Source organism: Saccostrea cucullata, unplaced genomic scaffold (genome assembly GCF_032062105.1).
Source record: "Saccostrea cucullata isolate Sc308-1 unplaced genomic scaffold, CSIRO_AGI_Scuc_v1 ctg37, whole genome shotgun sequence".
Lineage (NCBI taxonomy): Eukaryota > Metazoa > Mollusca > Bivalvia > Ostreida > Ostreidae > Saccostrea > Saccostrea cuccullata.
The window spans coordinates 573,927-593,818 of NW_026938868.1; the positions used below are offsets into that span (position 1 = coordinate 573,927).

The following is a 19,892-nucleotide window of genomic DNA, read 5'->3' on the forward strand; positions in this document are numbered from 1 at the left end:
AATAAATACATATGTAATAAATTTTAAAAAATAAAAATAAAAAATAATAAGAAAATAATATTAAATACCTCGATCAGAAATGAATAAATATTTTTCAAGTCTCATAAGGTTACCGGTATTTCACGTGTTCTGTTTAAATGGGAGTTTGATCGCACCTAATACGACGCCGAATCTATTATTGATTATCGTTAACAAAATGATGTTACAGTTTTACCTCAGCTTCGTTAAGTTGTCCATCTTTATCCTCATCCAGTGTCGCAAATATGTCAATGTCTTCCTCCGACACCTCCACTAGTTCCACTTCGTAGAGGAGCCAGGAGCCACCTGGGACTTTGTCTGTAGAAAAACAGGAATATTAAAAACAATTTGTGATGCTGTGACTTAAATATGCTCTGTATATGTATTTTAAGTATACCATTATTCTTGTCTTGGTTATGCACCTTCTTAAGAGCTTTATCATTTTCCCCTTTCTATTTTATTTACAAATCTGACAAAGCTTTGAATAACAAAACACATCAAGTGCATGTATATTCTCAATGGAAAATAACCAGATTAATCCGTACCTCTACCGTCTTCGCCGTATCCCAGATGAGGGGGTACATTAATTTCCCGGATTTCCCCCACACACATTCCCATCACTCCTCGGGATAGTCCTACAGGAACCTTCTTTGAGCCCACGATAAAACCAAATTCTGTATCGTAAAGGTATCTATGGATAAAAAACAACAATAAAATGGTTACCAGCATATATTTCACTTCAAAAGTTATGAAAATCCCCAGAGATATAGACTCGACAAATTAAATCTTGTACATACGTGTTTTCAAACTCGGTTCCATCCTTCAGCCATCCTATGAAATGTACGGATACTTGGTTTCCATCTTTGACCGGTTTCTCACATTCCACGGGAGGGGGAGCTATCACTTTAAAACTTATATCTTCCTGATCATTGCAAAGCACAAAAGCACAGTTTAAAAGCATAAATACGACAAAGGCAGAAAATTTTGGAACCATTTTGTTTGTGTTTTATGAACTGTTTAATTCAACATTGGAGCAGTCTAAAATATATCCATTTCTTTACAACATGGTAGCCTCTGACCGTGTCCTGAGGCCTGTCATTTTACTAGTCTTCCTTGATCGGGTGTGATGTAACAAAGATAATAATATATACCCTTATGACTCGATAAAGGTACTAAAGACACGTGTATAGTATATCATCATCCGTTTTCTTTGTTCAAAATATGTACAAGTATCAACTAAAAAAAACATTCTTTAAATGATTATCATAAATTTACTTACAAGGAATATTCACATTAATTTTAGATATTAATTTTATAATCAATGTTGTTGGAATGTTGAAATGATATAAAATCTATTATCCATATTTTAACTTGTTAATACAAAAGCTTAAAGATGCCGAAGCAAAATTTGTCCTTTTAAAAACCATTTTGTCATTTGTAAGGCCGTGGAAAATGATATCTTTGTTTTCTGTTCCTTATCAAGAGGTCCTCAAAAGCAATAATGACAGTCTAATTGAGGAGAAAAAGGCCGTTATACATGTACATATGTATGGTTTTTTAATGCGTCCGTCCGGATCGATAGATCCATGGCGTATATTGTTTTTGTCCTGTCTGTCTGTTTATCTGTTTGTCTGTTGTCAACTTTAACCTTCGCCATAACTTTTGCATTAGAGATAGAGACACTATACTTAGTTTGTATATACCCCCCTAATAAACTTCTTTCAAAAGACACCAAGGTCAATGACCTTGTGACCTATATGCTAAAAAAAGCTTTTTCGACTTTACGCCATAATTTTTAACCATAAAAGATAGAGACTTCATATTTGGTATGCATACTTCACTAATTGAGTTCTTTAAAATGACACCAAGGTCAATGACTTTGTGACCTTGACTGTGACCTATATGTTAAAAATAGCTTTTTCGAACCTTCTTTGCCGCGCATAGTGTTTCAAAAACACATCTTGTTTTTCATTTTTAATCAAGTAAAAAAAACAATTTGAAGCAATTGGTATGTCCACAAGAAAGTGTGAAGGCCAGTCCTCGTACATGTCGTCGATGACAGGCACCTAGTATCATGCCCCTTTTTATTCATGCATTTCTTTTTTCTTTGGGGGGGGGGGGTGCATAGATATTGAAAGGCTGTTCCCCACACCTTTTATTTGGTAAGTGCGTAGGCAAATCCAGGTAATATGACAGTGTATGAATAAAATTTGTTTATGAAAAGAGTAACAGACATTCAACCTGTCCCTCAACTAATTAACCGACGGTTTCAAATAATCTGACCCAGTAATTTTGTAAAATTGAGAAATGATGTAAGAAACTAAAATTAATTCATCCTTTCTGAAGTATTGAAAATCCATTCAGTAAGAACATACAAATAGTTTTCCTAATATGATCTTCTTAATGCTAATTGTGACGTTTTGAACTTCTGCATTTTCCCGTATTTTCTCTTGAAGATGCAAAAGACATCAATTTTCAGTGGAATTTTATTTTACCCGTAACAAGACCTTTCTAAATACACTATGATTTTTGACCCCGTGACCTTGTCCTTGAAGTTTGACCTACTTAAAAAAATAAATATTAATTTGAATTGGCCATAACTTTTCGACCTACATGTACTTTTAAAAAAATAAAGCCTTAAAATAGGCCATAACTTTTGGAATGAGAAGAGATATGAATTTCATTTTAAACATACATATCACCTGTGGCAAAATCTTTCTAAATACACTCTGATTTTTTGACCTCGTGATTTTTATCTTGAAGTTCTACTTTTTCAAAAACTTTAATCTTGTTAATGACTTTTGAATGAGAAGATTTGGAGCTTTCATATCAAACCTGTGTATTGCTTGTGACAAGATCTTTCTTGATTTTTTTTCTTGTGACCTTGTCCTTGAAGTTTGACCTAATTTTCAAAAAATGTTAATTTTTCATTATAACTCTTGATTGAGAAGAGATAGGGTTTTCATATTTGACATGTGCATTTCCTGTGACAAGAAACTGGATGTATCTCCGAGTATTCTATGATTTCTGACCCCTTGACCTTCATGGTTGACCTTTTTCTTTTTAAACGAACTTCGGTTATAATTTCTGAATGACAGAAGAAAAGGCGTTCATATTTGACATAATATGCCATGAAAATGACATTTCACCCACAAAGACACCGAAAGCGGGGGGCCAGAATTCTTTTGTTTGGTTGTTATAATAATAATAACCTTTATTTATCCAAGATAACACAATTAGCATAAAGCTAGTTTTCATTGTGGTCCTGCATTAAAACATATTTACAATCACATAAGGACATACAAAATTAACATCTTAATATAAACTTAAGATATAACAGTACAACACGTACAAACATGAAGAAACATATCTTTTAAGAAGGTACACTCAAAGATTGGGGGAAAAATCCATTTTAAGTATTGAGTCTGTTAAAATAGTGAGATACACAGATTTAAAAATATTCACTGACCTAGAATTTCGAACATTTTGTGACAGTTTGTTTCATAAAAATGCAAATGAATATCTAAATGAACGTTTGTAATTTTCTGTTTTGGCTCGTGGTAAATACATTAATTTGACATAAAATCATTCGACCTGGTTTGGCGACAATTGACATCTCTTGTATATTAAAACACATTTAAATAATCTGGCATTTTATTGTTTAAAACCTTAAATAGAAAAATGACCTGTCGAAACATAAAAAAATCCTTAATTGGCGTGTTTAGACAGGTCATTTTTCTATTTTAATGTTTTAAACAATAAAATGCCAGATCATTTGAATGTGATATCTTCTATTACTTATCTATGGGAACTTTCATCTTTGCAGAATTCAAATTAAGGTTCGCCGAAAGTGTGCAGTTTGTACATTTTTCCATCTCCTTTAAGGACATGCTCACTCTTTTCCTAGACTGTTTTTGTCCCCTGCTTTTGCGAAAGCAAGGGGACATAAAATCCCATTCGTCTGTTCGTCTGTCTCAAAAACTTTAACTTTGGTCATATCTTTAGAACGAGATTCACCCTGATATTTTACTTCGTGACTTTGACCTTGAAGTTTGACCCGCTTTTCAAAAACATTAACCTTGCTCATAAATTTTAAATGAGAAGACATAGGGCTTTTATATTCAATCTGTGTATTGCTTGTGACAAGACCTTTCTAAATACACTATAATTTTTTACCCCGTGACCTTGAAATTTGACCTACTTTAAAAACTAAAATACTACTTAAAATTGTTCAGAAGTTTTGAATGAGAAGACATAGGGCTTTAATATTAAACAAGTTTATTGCCTGTGACAAGACCCTTTTTTGATACAAATATATTTTTAAATATGATTTTTGAGCCAATGACCTTGACCTATATGTTTGACTTACTTTAAGAAATGTCAATTTTTCCTCATATCTTTAGATTAAGAGTAGGTAGGGCTTTCATATTTGACAAGTGCTTTACCCGTGACACGATATTTCCGAGCATGCTATGATATCTGACCCCTTGGCTTTGACCTTCAGGATTGACCTAATTTTCCAAAAAAAATCAACTTCGGTGATATCTTCTGAATGGCATATGATTCATACTGGTCTCAAGTTTCAATCAAATACCAAGGACTTTCTACTCAAACATTTATTATATTCATATATTAATAACATTTAAATAAAGCGAAATATTATAGTTCATCCTTTGACAATTTGTTCAACGAATCAGCCTCGTTATGAGAGTCAGAGACACGTGATTCTTTATCAGAGTCTGCCACAGAGTTCGAGTCTTTGTCTTCAAGACCCGCCTTAGCATTTTTCCTAAGCTGTTCGAGACCGATCATCTCCGACATCTCAAAATATTCCAGCCTGTTCAACATCCCGTCTCCATCTTTGTCGAACCACTGAATGGCGAGCTCTACCATGTTGTCCATACCCAATGTCAAGCGCAACATTCGCCTCAGATCCTTCTCTCTTGTCAAGACACGATCAATCTAAAAAAAAAACAACATATTATGTATTCCTGTTAACATACATGGAGAGGGAAGAGGATGTTTAGTCTTCTAGTAAAGTACCTGTATATGAAACGGATCCATCAGTAGCATTAACAACACAGCTCTACATTATCATGGTCCACAGGCACCTGACATTACTTATTTTTCTTTTTATAAAAAACATACCCCCTACCTAATTATAATAAACAGTAGGGGTTATATTTTTATTAAAAGAAAAATAAGTAAAGTAAGGTGCCTGTGTCATGATTATACGGTTACTTTTTAATCTTCGGTACAAACTAATCTGTACAGTGGGCCTTACATCTTTAATAATATATATTAACAATTCAAAAAGAAGGTATATATGTATAGATCAAACGCATTACCTCGTCAGAGTCAACGAACCAGTCAGCATTCCAGTCCGCCGAGATAAAGTCCAGGAGGAGGGACTTTTCTGCCTTTGGGACCACGTCCAATATCTCCACTTGGTAAAGGATTGTGGAGTTACCGGGGATTATTTGTACCAAGTTGACGGCTGTTTAAAGAAGAAGACATTCTGAACACATATTATCCATTTATTATTGAGACAAGGGTTCTACAGTTTTGAAATTACATGTAAACGTAAACTATCATAGATATATTCTCTATTACCTGGTACTTTTTCTGATAGGGTGTGTGTTAATGTTAGTATTCCGTTATGGTTGTTTTTTTTGGGGGGAGGGGGTGTAATCTAGAGGTACATGTATACATATCCTTCCATAAGATTTACTTACTATAGAATACTTTTACGTGATAGCTTGTTTTGATAGATTTGTTGCACTGGAATGACTGGGTCAGATATTTTTGAAATAAAAAAAAATTCCAAAGTGACAAAGTTATTTTTGTCCTTTTTAGTATGTGATTTTAAGTCAATAATATTTTTTAAAAATGTTAATCAATGGAAAAGGGGGGAAAAAGTCATAAATTTTGACGCATCAGTTGAAATACAATGCATTAAACAAGTATATTGAGAAGCCAAAATTTCGCCATATTTTTAAACAGGGCCGAATTTGGTGCCTAACGTGCTTCCTTCTGATTTCTAATGTATATGGAGGTGTTGTTTTTTTTTTTAATTTTATTTGTACTTTCATTATATCAAAATTTTATGCTCATTTTTCTTTCACTTACTTGTGTTTTCGCTGCCATACATGAGATGGGAGGGTATCGTCAGGTTTCGCTTCTCCCCCTTACACATCCCACGTAACCCGATATTGATGCCATTCTTCTGATTTCCGAAGTACCATCTTCCTGGGACACGTTGTCCGTTAGGCCTTCAAGTGAAGTAAAGAACATGATAATTAAAGTGATCATTACTTTTTAATTAATGTAGTTTTTCTTTCAAAATGAATTACATAGGCGTTGTAAGCAAATTGAAAGTAGGGGAGGGAGGGCTCAACCAACAAAAAGTTTTTAAAACGATTGGGGGATAAGCCTCAAGGGGTTCATTCCGACACCTATATGATCATTAAACTGATTTTCAAGTTAAAGAGGAACAGAGCTTAAAAGTTCTGGTTGATTTAATTAAATGGTTCCCGAGATGTTTCCCCATGTCAAACTTACCAGTGAGTGCTGAAGATAGGTGTCCCGTCAGTCAGGGTCATGTTGTCGTACGACAGGTAGAAATCACCGAAGGTGACCCCATAACAACCGGGGGTCGGGGGAACCGTCGTCTCAATTTTAACTCCTTTCTTATATTCCACTTGACAATTTGAATAAACAATCACAATGAAAATAACTAAAGCTCCTAAATGATAATAATTGGCCATATTTGTGTCCCTGTTACCGATGAAATGCGGGTACTTGCAATTAATACTGACATTCACATTTCCCAAGGCTATACATTTACAGGGAAATTTAACTTCCTTCTTTAATTTTTTACTCGATCCTTTAATTATTATTGTTCACAAGAATGCACATTCAAAAGAGGAAGAAAATAGAGAGATTATCTATTTTATTACGGAAATACCAGCATACCGCCTCATACACATTAATTGATTTCTAACGGAAGAGTATTAATTGACTATCACCGACATACATGTACTATACTAATATTGCGGAATCATCTTTAATTTGATCGTGGAGGACCAATGTTCTCTCTTGGGTCAATATTTTATTCTATTATTATCCTATATCCCACACGTCCTGAAAACTCTCATACAAAGAAAGCAGCAAACAATTGTTTTCAAATGCTGTAACAGAATGGGCATAGATTTGTCAAGATGTAAATCAATGAAACTAATAACTTTAAAGAAACATCATCCTTCAATATTGGTTTAAACAAAGAGATGATTCGGGTAAACACAACATATTTCTATATAAAAAGAAGTTTTGAAATTGAAAAGTATTTATTATTAAAAAATTTTGAACAAAGAAAAATTATATGCAAAAATATATACATGTATTGTGCTGGAGAGCAAACCACCCTTGCAAGAAATGAAAGAATTTGTAGAATGTGCCACCGTCACCCATTGAAAAACGTGAACATGTATACTGCTCTCAAAAAAAGGCGCTGATTTTTTAATCAATATCTTTAAAATAAGAAATCTCTCCTTGTAATATGTGTCTTTAAACAAACTTTTATTTATATATTGATTATGTATGTTGTAATCCCCAACTGCATCTCTTTTGTTAGTTACCTATCAATTTTGAATTTCTGCCCACACCCCGGGGGCCCCAAATTGGTATTAATAAATCTTATCTTATCTTATTGTCAGTCCGGAGAGCAACAGTGCCACCGTCACCCATTGAAAAAAACGTGTATACTGCTCTCAAAAAGGGCGCTGATTTTCGATTTATTTCTCCTTGGTTTTTCAACTGCAATCTAAAAATATTACTAATTGCTTTTGTGTCTCTTTATTTCGTCAAAATTCCGTCTCTTTATTTTGCCAATATAATTTTGGCAAGATAATTCGGTCCAACGCACTTTTTGCAGATACATACTACAAGAATAGTTGAAAGAGGTCTAAAGAAAATGTTAAAATCGAGCTTTTGTGCAGTTGAGGTAAGAATCTGGAGAATTTTTTTTTTTTACTGTTCATTTTTTTTTTTTGAGATTCAAGTCATTTATTCAATAACATACAACAAAATATTGAGGTCAAACCTCCACAGAAGCCCTCTGGTAATACCTCACCATGATATATGAATCTGGAGAAATTTAGAACTGAGCGCAAGTTTTTGTGCGCAATAAATACTTAGTATACACTTTTTCCTATGAGTGGCACTGTAGCTCTCTGGTCGTCCATTCCATTTTTTTCCCAGACAAGCGAACTAGCAGCTATTTTTAAGCCACACAGTGATACTAATATCAAAAGCAATGTATATTTACCTTTTTTGAGAAAAAAAGAAAGAACAGTAAGCAACATACATGTATTTAAATATCAACGAAACAACTTTCAGAAAATCTTTCAACAATCTAGATCTTAATGTATATCGTAATTTTATCTCTTTGAGAGACTTTCGAGGATTTGTCAATATTTAATCCTGTGTTAAAATTGTGTTTACAGCTCGATCCTATTCCTTCGCCGTCTTTTCTTTCGCGCTTCTTCAAGCTCTTTTTGTTTTCTTAAGCTCTCTTCTTTGGCTTTGACCATTTCATCAAGACCAATTGTTTTTAACATTTCAAAGTACTCTTCTCGATCCAGCGTGCCGTCCCCATCTTTATCAAAAAGACTCATAATCCAATCTGACAAATTTTCTACGCTAAAGTCGAACAGTGGAGACTTCACGAATTCTTCATTCAGGAGAACAGTATCGACCTTAAAACAGATAGATACATAACTGTTAAAGTTCACGTCAAAATAATTTGTTTTAAACTACACATTTTGTCAAAACTACATGTATTTACCCAGTACATTTAATTAAAATGACGATTGAAAAGAGCACCCATTTACATATAACCGTGAATTCGCCGACTCCTATTTTACGTCATTTCCTTCAATTCACAATATCTTATTATAAGAGGATACCTCTTCTAGGTCTATCACTTTGTCCGCATTCATGTCGGTGGACCAAAAATCCAACAAACAATGTTTATCCTCTACGGGGACGTGGTCTTCAATCAGTGCCTCGTAGAGAACCAGAGAAACATCTGAAACAACGTAAAGAGGGTAATGTAGTAAATGAATATACTTCTAGTTCAACACAGAAGTTCGCGTTCATGTACCAACAATCAGTATTTAGATTACTGTATAATATAACGAACTAAATCCACAACTTTGTGAACGTACCCTCGTTATCAGATATAAGCATCAGTTTTCGTGGTATTGTGAGTCGTCTTTTCTCCCCCTTGCAGCCCCCTTCCAATCCTATTGTAACTCCATTTGTCACGCCAACAGCAAAGTAATACTCCTCCGCAACTTTCTCCCCATTCGGCCTGCAAAAACAACAAGCTAATCCAGAAAAAAACCAGCATATATATACATGTAACACTAATTAAGGTGGGCAGGCTGGACACGTTAAGAGAGGCTGTGTCATAGGGCGTTCAGAAAGCTCGAAAGTTTTTTTTTTGAGATATCGCCCGGAATTGTAAGTTTTACACACAGACAGCTCGTATAACCTTTTAACCTCAAAATCAATAGGCGTCTATTTCATAGGCCATACGCGTGGAATAAAATTTCACTGCAAAGGCTCAAAGGCTTCTCGAAATATCGCGCAGAAATGAAAGTGTTTTTATGAATTTATTACCTTGAACTTAAACTTTTTGACCTCAAAATCAATAGGGAGTCGTTATGTTAAAATTCATTGCAAAGCGAAAGGCTTCTCGAGATGTCGCGTGGAAACTAAGGTGCAACTGTCAGCTATATAGACAGACAGTTAGAAAGACAGAGGGACAGAAAGCCCCAAATTAATATTAAACGGAAACTACCGTTTCTCTCTATATATGAATATATATGAAGTATGAAGTTTACCTCAATATTATTGTTCTATTCACTTCTTACCTGTATGTCGTATCGATTAATTCCCCCTCTAATGACGTCATGTTATACAAAACCTTAACCCAATCCCCCTCCTTGACCCCACGGCAGTCGGAGGGGGGAGGAGTGATAATCTCAATTTTTACCCCTTCTTTTGTCTCAATTTCGCACCCAACAAATGTAATTACAAACAATAATATAGACAATCTTAAAAAGCTTAGAACACCCTGTGCAGAAGCCATCATCTATACTTGTACACTGGTTAAAGGTAGGTGAGGGCCTCAGTATATAGTGGATGTGTCCAATAACAAGAAAAGTGACCCGTACACCTTGTTAATAAGAATTCATAATACCCTGATAGGCTATGTGTACATATATACTGAATCTCCTTCATCTATCCACGTTTCTTTGTTGCCCAATATAAGCATTCACAAGGTACATTTTATATAACCCCCTGTATCTCACCCACACGCTAGTGAAATAAGATGGCTGATTCTGTGGTCTTGATATATGATAAACAATATTATTGTGTCATTAATGTTCGCGGGGTTATAGCCATAATATGCACGTCATTAGCGCGGCTTGCAGAAGTTCTATCCATAAAATTAACAAATATTAATGACTACATGAAAATTTTCCAAATAAAATGTGAAACAGTGAATTGCTATTAAATGAACAGAGCAATATTTTATTCAGATTTATCGAAATACTGATTCTTTTATTCACTGGGATTTTAGTATTTTTAAAATATCAATAGAGAACTTTCCGTTTCAAAATAATCAGAAACCTTGCTGTTTGTCAAAAATCATTTTATTAAACAATTTTTTTATTAATTCATTTACAGTTCAATTTTTAAAGGTATTAGTACCGAGGCAGACTGATATAAGCATTTCAGACAACTCACTAACACAAGACAGTCTAAAGATAATTGTTCCCCCCTTTTCAGCAAACATATACATAATATAAGCATTGAAAATTGGGGTTTACCTTATTTGTTGGTACCCCCCCCCCCTTCAATTTGCTTCCGACGCCTATGCGTTACAGTTATATATGGCAAGCCAAATTAAAAAAAAATGAGCTTAACATAGTTTCGCAGTTGATAAACTAGGTTTATCGGCTGTAAACTATACTTTACAAACCGTGAACTATAGTTAACAAGCCGTAAACTATAGTTTACAAACCGTGAACTATAGTTAACAATTCGTTAACTTATAGTTTTCATCTGTAAAACTATATTTAACGGTTGTTAACTATAGTTTACGAATGCTACTCTAAGTTTATCTGTCTGTAATAAAACGTTAACAATAGATCTTGTTGATAAACATAAATTCATGTCTGTCAACTATAAGTTAATCATAGTTTCACAAATCGTGAAACTATATTTATCAGTTGGTTAACTGTAGTGAAGAGTTGTAAACCATAGTTTACAAATCGTGAAAATGTATTTATCAGATAATCTATGTTTTGCAGTCGCAAATGATTGTTTTCAGTGTGTTAACTATAGTTTACAGTCCGTAAACTATAGTTTACAACCGATAAACCTAGTTTATTGACTGTGAAACTATGTTTAGCTATAGTTTACAGTCCGTAAACTATAGTTTATCGACTGTGAAACTATGTTTGACTCATTTTTGTGAATTTGGCGTGCCATGGTATGGTATGTTATAACATTTTAATTATTGCACAGTTTCAATCGCAAAAAGTAAAGTTGGAAAAAAAATGTCCCATACTACGTGCCTGTTGATCCAAAAGCTGTAAAATAGTTTGATATGGCCATTCATAGAGAATAGTATAGAATAGGTCAATATAATATATCAAGAAAAAAATTTCATAATTGAATTTTTTTTCCTCATTTTTTAAAATTTCTTGTTAGCAATTTGCTCGCCTTGTTTGAAGGTTTTTTTTTTATCGTCTCCTTATTACAATGTCTCGAAATCATACGAAAGATACGTGAATTAATTATTATACAAACCATATCTTAATTTCTGCATATTCATATGAATAAACGCCAAAAGGTATCTGCATAAAAATATATACATATAATATAACAAGTGGCAAAACCCGATCGGCTGGGTGAATGTACCTTTATTATACCAAAATCTGCCACGTAACCCTATGTGTTTCTACATAAGTACACAATAAGGGACTTGGGTTCATCCGAAAAGATGCGGCTGGTGTGTTTGTTTCTTGTGGTCATTTTCCTGTCTTCAACCCATGCCGAGCAGACCAATGAAGAAATGAAAGTAGAAGTTCTATACAAACCACGTGTTTGTCTCAAGAAGTCACAACTCAACAACATGCTGAAAGTCCAATTTAAAGTGTTCTTTGAAAATGGGACATTATTCCACTCAAGGTATTTTACAGTTACTAAACCGTTATAAAAATCCTATACCGGTAGTTTATCCCCATCCTTCCTTCTTGAAAGAAATCCAAACCCAAAGTTGCTGTCGTTTGAGTTGTTCTTTGGATGTATTATAAATCTATCATTTGATAATTTTCTTCAGTTATGACACGGATGTTTTGATGGACGTCCCCCTAGGACTTGGGGATCCTTCAGGTGAATTAGAGAAAGGTTTCATAGACATGTGTATAGGGGAGAAAAGACTATTAACGGTTCCACACCACGGACAGGGGGACAGGGAACTCCCGCTCCAGAACGGTAGGTTTTCATACAGTGTATACATATTATGTGTGTCTGTCTCATAGTGAAACTGGTTTAATTGAGGTTTGATTAAAAGACAACCATTGGAAATATATTATCTACTTATTCTGGCCAATAATTTTTCTCTGAATATCGAAGTTCACATAGATCTAATTTAATAAATACTCTTTCCCAGATCATATTTTAAAAATGAATCATCAGGTGAACCAAATCACAATTGGTTGCTTTACTTTATTTCTATCCACCATAATGTATTTCATTATACAATTTAGTCGACACTAGTGGTAGAGAGGATAAAAAACAAAATTAACCCATACATGTAGGTAGACAACTTGTTCATATCTGATTCTTCTTCGATTCGGCTTGCGATTTGTTGGACCCCCCCCCCCTTCCCCTCTACTGGAATTTACATTTCATACATAATTTACCATAAGATGCTGAATTAAAATCGTGAACTTTAAAATATAAAATTTCATAAAAGGCTTAGGGGCGTTATATCCGGTCTTGATGTGTTTTGTATAAGACTGTATTTTGTTGTTAGGGAACGTGCTCCCTCCCAACATCCCCCTGTTGTACGAGGTGGAGTTGATAGACCTGGAGGATAAGATTAACGTGAAGGAGGGATTCGAGAACATCGACTCTGACGGCGACGACCACATTACACTGGATGAGGTGAGGAACATGAAACGAGAAGACTTCAGTGACGTAGCATTGTTTTTGAAAGGGGGACAGCCAGAGAATTGTTTTTAAAATTAACTTACCTGAAACTGTACTGTAACAAAAAGTGGGGGAGGAGACAACCGACCTTTCAATGAACATTTCCAATAGTAAAATTTAAGTTTGGAAAAAAATGTGGGCCCCCCTCCCTGTTGCTACGTGCCTGGACTTAACTTTTTTTATCTATTGTGTAAAATTGTTTTTGGACTTCATTGTCTGTGAGACAGCAAATTTGTTGAGCATGAATCCAACAAATTCTTTGACAAACGTTGTAGAAACACTTCTATTTTGCTTGCATATGTTAAAAAAGTTTAGATTGTTATATATAGATAACAATGTACTAATTGCTTGCATATTTTGAATCGAAATGTATGAAACCCGTTTTAGCTAATTATATACGTTCTTATCTGCATTCAGATCATGGAACAATTGAAGGCCGTCCAGGAAGCTGGTGGAGACACGGCTCTATCCCCGGAGATTCTCCTACAGGTGTACAATAACCTGATAGCCGCCGCGGACAAAGACAGTGACGGGAGGATATCCCGGGAGGAATACCGACACCTCCTCCCACACGAGCTGAAGGACGAACTATAAATAGTCATAGTTAGATTTCAAACTATAATGTGCCAATTCTATTTTTGAATGATGGTTAAAGCATGTATGTTACTTTCGATGATTTATTGTAATCTTTTTAAATGTATATCAACTTTGGTCCATTGTTTGACTCCATAACTCGGCTTTTTTTTAGTGTTTTTCTTACTAGGTAAAGCTTCCTTTAACCATGTTCACCCATTTGTATGACTTTGTTCGTGTTATGTGGATTTTGTAACCTGCTGCATAGGAACTCATAGCAATCAGCTGTCAGTAACGAATACCCTCCGGTAAAAGCATTACGTGTACATATATTAGACATTCAGTAGATCCTTATTTGTTAAATAAAGGTAGATACTGGTTTTCTTGTGTTTTCTTTATGTCCAAAGCTCCAGTCAAGAGAACGGAGACAAGTTCCTCAGCTTGAGGGTTCAGTTAAAATTGTAGCGGGTATCCTTTTGAATCTCTCTCCCTCTCTCTCTCTCAACAAACAGGTGTTGGAAAATGAAGTTTGAGAAAAAATTGAATTAAAAAATGGATACCTGGACTGTTTTGTTTGTTAATGCTGTTCTGTGCTAGCCAAAGGTTTCTAATCCGCTACTCGCCTCACAAACGCTTATGAATAGAGTAGAGAATCAGAAATGGCTAGAATGAATATGTTGTTAATGATACAAACAATAAAATTCTAAAATATTAAGAAATTGCAAACTTTTTATAATGCTGAAAATTATACCTTTCTGTAGTCAATTTAAAGAATTAATATATAATTACGACTTCTTGTCATTCTAAATCTCAATACTGTAAAACTTTGAATGAGAAATTCTCTAAAGGTAAAACTTATTCATTTTACTTATGTGAGTATTTTAACATATGAGCGATAGTGTTAATATTTTCAAGATTTTTTAAAAAGAAGTTTGTATTATCTGTGTCTAAGCATTGAGTATCATCTACAATAAATATTTTGCCTATAAATCATTATTCCTTTCTACATACAAAAAATGTGTTTTGTTGACTGTATACTTAATATATCTAATGAGATGCAATAGATTAATGCACCATTCATTACAGGGAAATGTGTTTTTCCCTGCGGCTTTGACGCCGCTATTGGTCCAAAGTACCCTGATATTAGGGGTATTAACAAATCTATAACTTAGTAGGTGTATTTGATAATACAAAACAGTTGTTGTCTGACTCGGGACAAAAGCGATGTACTTTCTTAAGTTTGCCATACTATGGACAGTAGTGTGCTTCTCTGGAACCTTAGGACAGTTTTTCCAGGATGATGTGTTCGTTGATGTCCAGGAAATGCCAGATGAATGTCTTGCTGAAGCGAAGGAAAACGACGTGTACCTGGTCCATTATCGCGCCTACCTCCCAGATGGAAAATTGATCTTCTCCAGGTATCCCTTGTCAATTATGTTTTTGTCCCCCGCTTTCGCGAAAGCGAGGGGACAATAAATCTCATTCGTCTGTCCCTCAGTCTGTCCGTCCGTAACAAAAACTTTAACCTTGCCCATAACGTTTGATTTAGTGGAGCTATGGCTTTCATATATCACATGTGTATTTATTGTGACAAGACCTTTCTTTGAGTACCACCAGATGTGACCTTTTGACCTCGACCTCGATCCATTTTTACACAAACATTTTAAACTTTTTGGCCATAACGTTTGAACGGTAGATACTAGGACATTCATATTTCAGATATGTATCCTTTGTGGCAAGACCTTTTATTGGATACCATTAACTTTGACCTTAAGACCTTGACCTTGGAGATTTCCATACTTATGAAAAACTTGAACCTCACTTTTGCAACTTTTGAGCTTTCATACTTCACATAGTAATCCTTGTGAGAAGACCTTTCATTGGTTACCAAGAACTTTGACCCTTGACCTTGGAGTCTGACCTACTTTTGAAAAACAAACCTTGACTAAACTTTTGAAGGGTTAGTGCTAGGGCTTTCATACTTCACATACATGCATGTATTTAATTCTTGTGACAAGACCTTTCATTGGATATCAAGAACTTCCACCCTTTGACCTTGGAGTTTGACCTACTTTTTAAAAATCTTAACCTTGGCAATAACTTTTCAACGGTGAGAGCTAGGGCTTTCATTCTTTACATATGTAATCCTTGTGAGAAGACCTTTCATTGGATACTAAAAACTTTGAGAAACCTTGTACACTAAACATTCATAAATTTATCCTAACAATGTCAGAGTTCTTAGTCTACCCGAGGCCGTTGGACCAGGTTTTCAATAAATTGAAATTAAAAACATTTGTACAACGTCCCATCGAATTCGCTAATGTTGAAATGCCATCACCACTTGTTGGTGCAGGAGGCTAAAATTTTCGACTTCTACTCGACACAAATCTTATAGACGGTCTTTGATCAGTAAGGGGCCTACTGGCTACTGTGACACAGAACCGATCTCCACGACCCGCATTTGGATTCGAACCTACGTAAGGAAACAGAAAGTAACCACTTGCCATTTGAGGGGGTGGGTGGGGGTTGTTTTCAGGAAAGACGTCGCTGCATTCAACCCGTCGTGTATAGTGAAACTTGTCAGGGGTCCAACAGTCATGAATTGGTTCAGACTTAAGAATCTGTAAGAATGTAGTATTATAAATATGCCTTTGATTCCCCTTTTGATTGTGGTCTTGCCATGGAACTTTTGGCATAAACATAATACTTGTATACGCCGTAAATAAAGAAACTTTTATGTGCATGTAATCTAAACTAAACTTTTTCAATCTTTCAGTTTTGATAACGAGCGTCCAGTTGTATTAATTCCGAATAGTCAAATAGGGACCCTAGGGCTGAGGAAAGGTATCGTGGGGATGTGTGTGGGTGAGGTCCGGGTACTAACGGTCCCCTCCAATCTAGCCTACGGCGAGGAAGGTCATGGGGCCAACAACGGTAAAAGGGTTCTAAGTTTTCCATTTAAATTTCATTTATCAATTCCATATGGATAAAACTTAATTAGACCGGTCTTTTATAATTAAGCGCAAAGGAATAGGATGAAACAGAAGTATAAGGAAAACTCTTCCTTTTCTTTTTTTTGTCTCCGGTTATAGTTACGACTTTCTTTTTCACTGACAGGTTTCCTAGAACCAGTGCCTCCGAATTCGGAGTTGATATACGAGGTGGAACTCATATTTGCTAATGACGATAAGCAGATGAATGATGCGTTCGATTCCATTGATAACAATGGCGATGGCTACTTGGATCGACAAGAGGTAGATCATAAACACAACACGTAGGCTGTGCGATCTAAGTCCAATATTGTCTCACATTAAAAGCAAAGGGTCCGCCCTGCCATGGACCTGTTACAATGCCATCTATTAAACTGATACTATAACTGAGTTCGGTCGACTTATGCAATATATGTAGTGTTGGCAACGAGCACCCGGTTAACCGGTTAACCGTCGAACGATGCGAGTATCGGTTAGTAAAACTGCTATTCGGTTACTCGGATAAAAATACATTTTTCATAGTAAATACGTATAAAATGATTTTTATGCTATTTGTAATTGTATATTGACACATTTCCCTAAATTAAAACTGGTGCAAAATTGGGATCGATTTGTTTTGATAAGTTTTAACAGCGTATATAATTAAGGGTTTTGATTACCAGGAGGGATACATGCTTTGAAGACCTGATTTATAATTACCTAATTTAGACCAATGATCAGAGGAACATATTGCCGCCGCAAACATCTAAAGCGTGGATATATTTTAAAAGAAAGACTATCTGTCAAATGCAAATTATGTATCGGAGTTGTCATATACGGGTGGAAATATAAATATGCTAAATCACCTTAGATTGAAACAAAATTCGGAATCCAGTGACTTATGTTGATTCTCCTCGATCAGACACGTATCTTCTTCATGTGTTGATTTTTTTTCTTAAATGAAAACAAACAGATCGTTTCAGGTGACATTTAAAATCAATATTCTTCGAAAATGTTGTGTGTTTTTTAGAGTTTGTATTTGTAAATAAATTAAAATTTATATATGTTGCATTTGTGGTTTATTTTTACCAATAAGTAAAAGGATGAGATTAATAATAAGTACGGAAACTATGGCAAAAAATCATCCGAGTAACCGGGTACTCGATCGGAAGATTAAGCGAGTAACCGGTTACTAAAAATCGTCCGATTTGCCAACACTAAATTATATATGTTACAAATTGCAAAATAATACCGTCATAATTTTAGATTAAGGAGGGTAAATTCTCCATTGATATCTCGATAAGATATTCCTGGAATCTATTCTTTAAGATCAAAGTGAAATGAATAATAAAGGCAAATAAAAATATTTTACTCAAAAGGAAACAGCAAATGTCAGCTACGGTGAGACCCCCCTTTCTGGTTCTTTACAACAAGTAGGATCAAGTTCTAGTTATATAAACGAAATGCATCTAACACTGACAAACAAACAACAGATTAAGAATCCTCTATATGAGTACCATTTTGATTATCATTGTTTATCTTTTGTAATTTGTTGCTTTTTATTGTAGATCCGGTACCAATTTACTCTTCTGGAGGCCGAACCCGCCGCAATGAGCCTCGGATTTGGGGGACCGGAAGTGATTGATAAACTGTATGAGCACATGTTCAGTACTAATGACAAGGATCAGGATGGAAGACTCTCTCGGGAGGAGTACATGGGGGCTCTCCCTAAGGCAGAACTCTGAGGTCTCAAAAGGAACACTACTCACCCCAGACTCAAAAGATCGAACACTACTCACCCAAGCTCAACTTCTTTCATGTTTTCTATATTTCGTATGAAAGAGTTGTTTGTGAAATGACTTGGAAATTTGCAATATATATTAAATGACGAATTACTGATTACCTTATATTAAAAATAAATTTATATCAATGGTCAAATTGGTTCTCATTTAAACCCTATTGTGATGGACTGTCTGAACAAAAGTGAACGACCATCAAGGCGATAAATCCAACAGACATTTGGTCAACATTGCAACACTAACCTGATCATGTTCCCGCTGTTCTTTTTCTCTATATATTCTCTGAAAAATGTTGAACTCATAATATGCAAGAATCCTCAGGTAGACTAGATTCAAGATTTTCTAATAAAACCAACCCTCCCACCTTCAAAAGTCAAAGGTTCTTTTATAACTGACACAAACATTTGTCCAACCAAATGATTAGATTTATCTTCAAAATTGAAGAAAAAAGTACATGGACGAATGTAAGGTTCTTGTCTCTGACATTCAGTTAACAATGAATTGATTCACATTAGCGAGAGGGAGGGGTGGTGGTGGGGTATAACTTTAACCAAAGCAACCAAAGAGTTTTTTTTTTAATTGATTAAATCTTAAAATTCTTGGTAGCATAGAAACACCACATAACAATGCTACAAAATGCTACAATTTTGAGAAAGTGCCATGCGCAAATCTAGAGCAGAAGCACACACACTTCTTTCGGAAATAATTTTTTAAACCCATTGTATAATAATAACACATATTATTATATACAATGTGTTAAAAAATTCATTTCCGAAACAAGTGCCTATGAGCTGAAAAGGGGGGGGGGGGTACGAACTTATAAGACTCTACAAATTCGTATAGTAAAGTAACGAAACAATGACCCTCCCCTTAGAAAAAAAAAGTGTTCCCTTAAAAAATGGCAAGGAAAGTCTTGTATATATGAAGGATTTTTTGTTTGTCTGTCAATATAATTCTGTGGTGATTTTTATCGAGTGGGTTAACGAATGGACCGACAGAAAAACGGATACTTAGTTAATATAAGCCCCCACTTTCCCAATAGGGGGTATAATAAGGTCTACATTGCTTTTTTTTAGCTGCAAATTTTGTCGTATACTGGACACTCAGTGCCATTGAGCACACAGGCACCTAACGAATGGAGGATGTAAACACCCCCCCCCCCAGCTTCGGAGAATTTTTATTAAAAAAAGCGGAAAATGATATCAGATATCGAAATACAATGATGATAGACTAGGAAACC

The 19,892-nt window shown here is 35.0% G+C and overlaps 5 protein-coding genes across 5 annotated transcripts in view; 3 read left to right on the forward strand and 2 right to left on the reverse strand.

The window, feature by feature from the left end:
- Positions 1-4,619: 4,619 nt before the first annotated feature.
- LOC134251618 (peptidyl-prolyl cis-trans isomerase FKBP14-like) lies at positions 4,620-6,919 on the reverse strand. Its single transcript, XM_062734027.1, has 4 exons — positions 6,580-6,919; positions 6,148-6,290; positions 5,367-5,515; positions 4,620-4,980 (listed from the first exon to the last, which is right to left on the reverse strand). The coding sequence occupies exons 1-4, from the start codon at positions 6,783-6,785 to the stop codon at positions 4,678-4,680; spliced, it is 801 nt and encodes a 266-aa protein (XP_062590011.1). The 5' UTR covers positions 6,786-6,919; the 3' UTR covers positions 4,620-4,677.
- Positions 6,920-8,455: 1,536 nt separating this feature from the next.
- LOC134251575 (uncharacterized) lies at positions 8,456-10,272 on the reverse strand. The gene is made up of 5 exons (XM_062733975.1): positions 9,957-10,272; positions 9,555-9,574; positions 9,246-9,407; positions 8,985-9,106; positions 8,456-8,774 (listed from the first exon to the last, which is right to left on the reverse strand). The coding sequence occupies exons 1-5, from the start codon at positions 10,175-10,177 to the stop codon at positions 8,517-8,519; spliced, it is 783 nt and encodes a 260-aa protein (XP_062589959.1). The 5' UTR covers positions 10,178-10,272; the 3' UTR covers positions 8,456-8,516.
- LOC134251589 (ubiquitin-conjugating enzyme E2 G2-like) overlaps positions 9,836-19,892 on the forward strand; it is a 62,699-nt gene continuing 52,642 nt past the window's right edge. The window contains exon 1 of the mRNA XM_062733990.1: positions 9,836-9,841. The gene's annotated coding sequence lies outside the window, so the exon portion shown is untranslated. The remainder of the gene's footprint in view (positions 9,842-19,892) is intronic.
- On the forward strand, positions 11,977-14,264 carry LOC134251571 (uncharacterized). Its single transcript, XM_062733972.1, has 4 exons — positions 11,977-12,285; positions 12,437-12,591; positions 13,136-13,266; positions 13,729-14,264. The coding sequence occupies exons 1-4, from the start codon at positions 12,098-12,100 to the stop codon at positions 13,903-13,905; spliced, it is 651 nt and encodes a 216-aa protein (XP_062589956.1). The 5' UTR covers positions 11,977-12,097; the 3' UTR covers positions 13,906-14,264.
- Positions 15,069-18,791, forward strand: LOC134251602 (FK506-binding protein 2-like). The gene is made up of 4 exons (XM_062734008.1): positions 15,069-15,302; positions 16,661-16,818; positions 17,002-17,138; positions 18,422-18,791. Exons 1-4 carry the CDS (start codon positions 15,109-15,111, stop codon positions 18,596-18,598), a joined length of 666 nt encoding a protein of 221 aa, XP_062589992.1. The 5' UTR covers positions 15,069-15,108; the 3' UTR covers positions 18,599-18,791.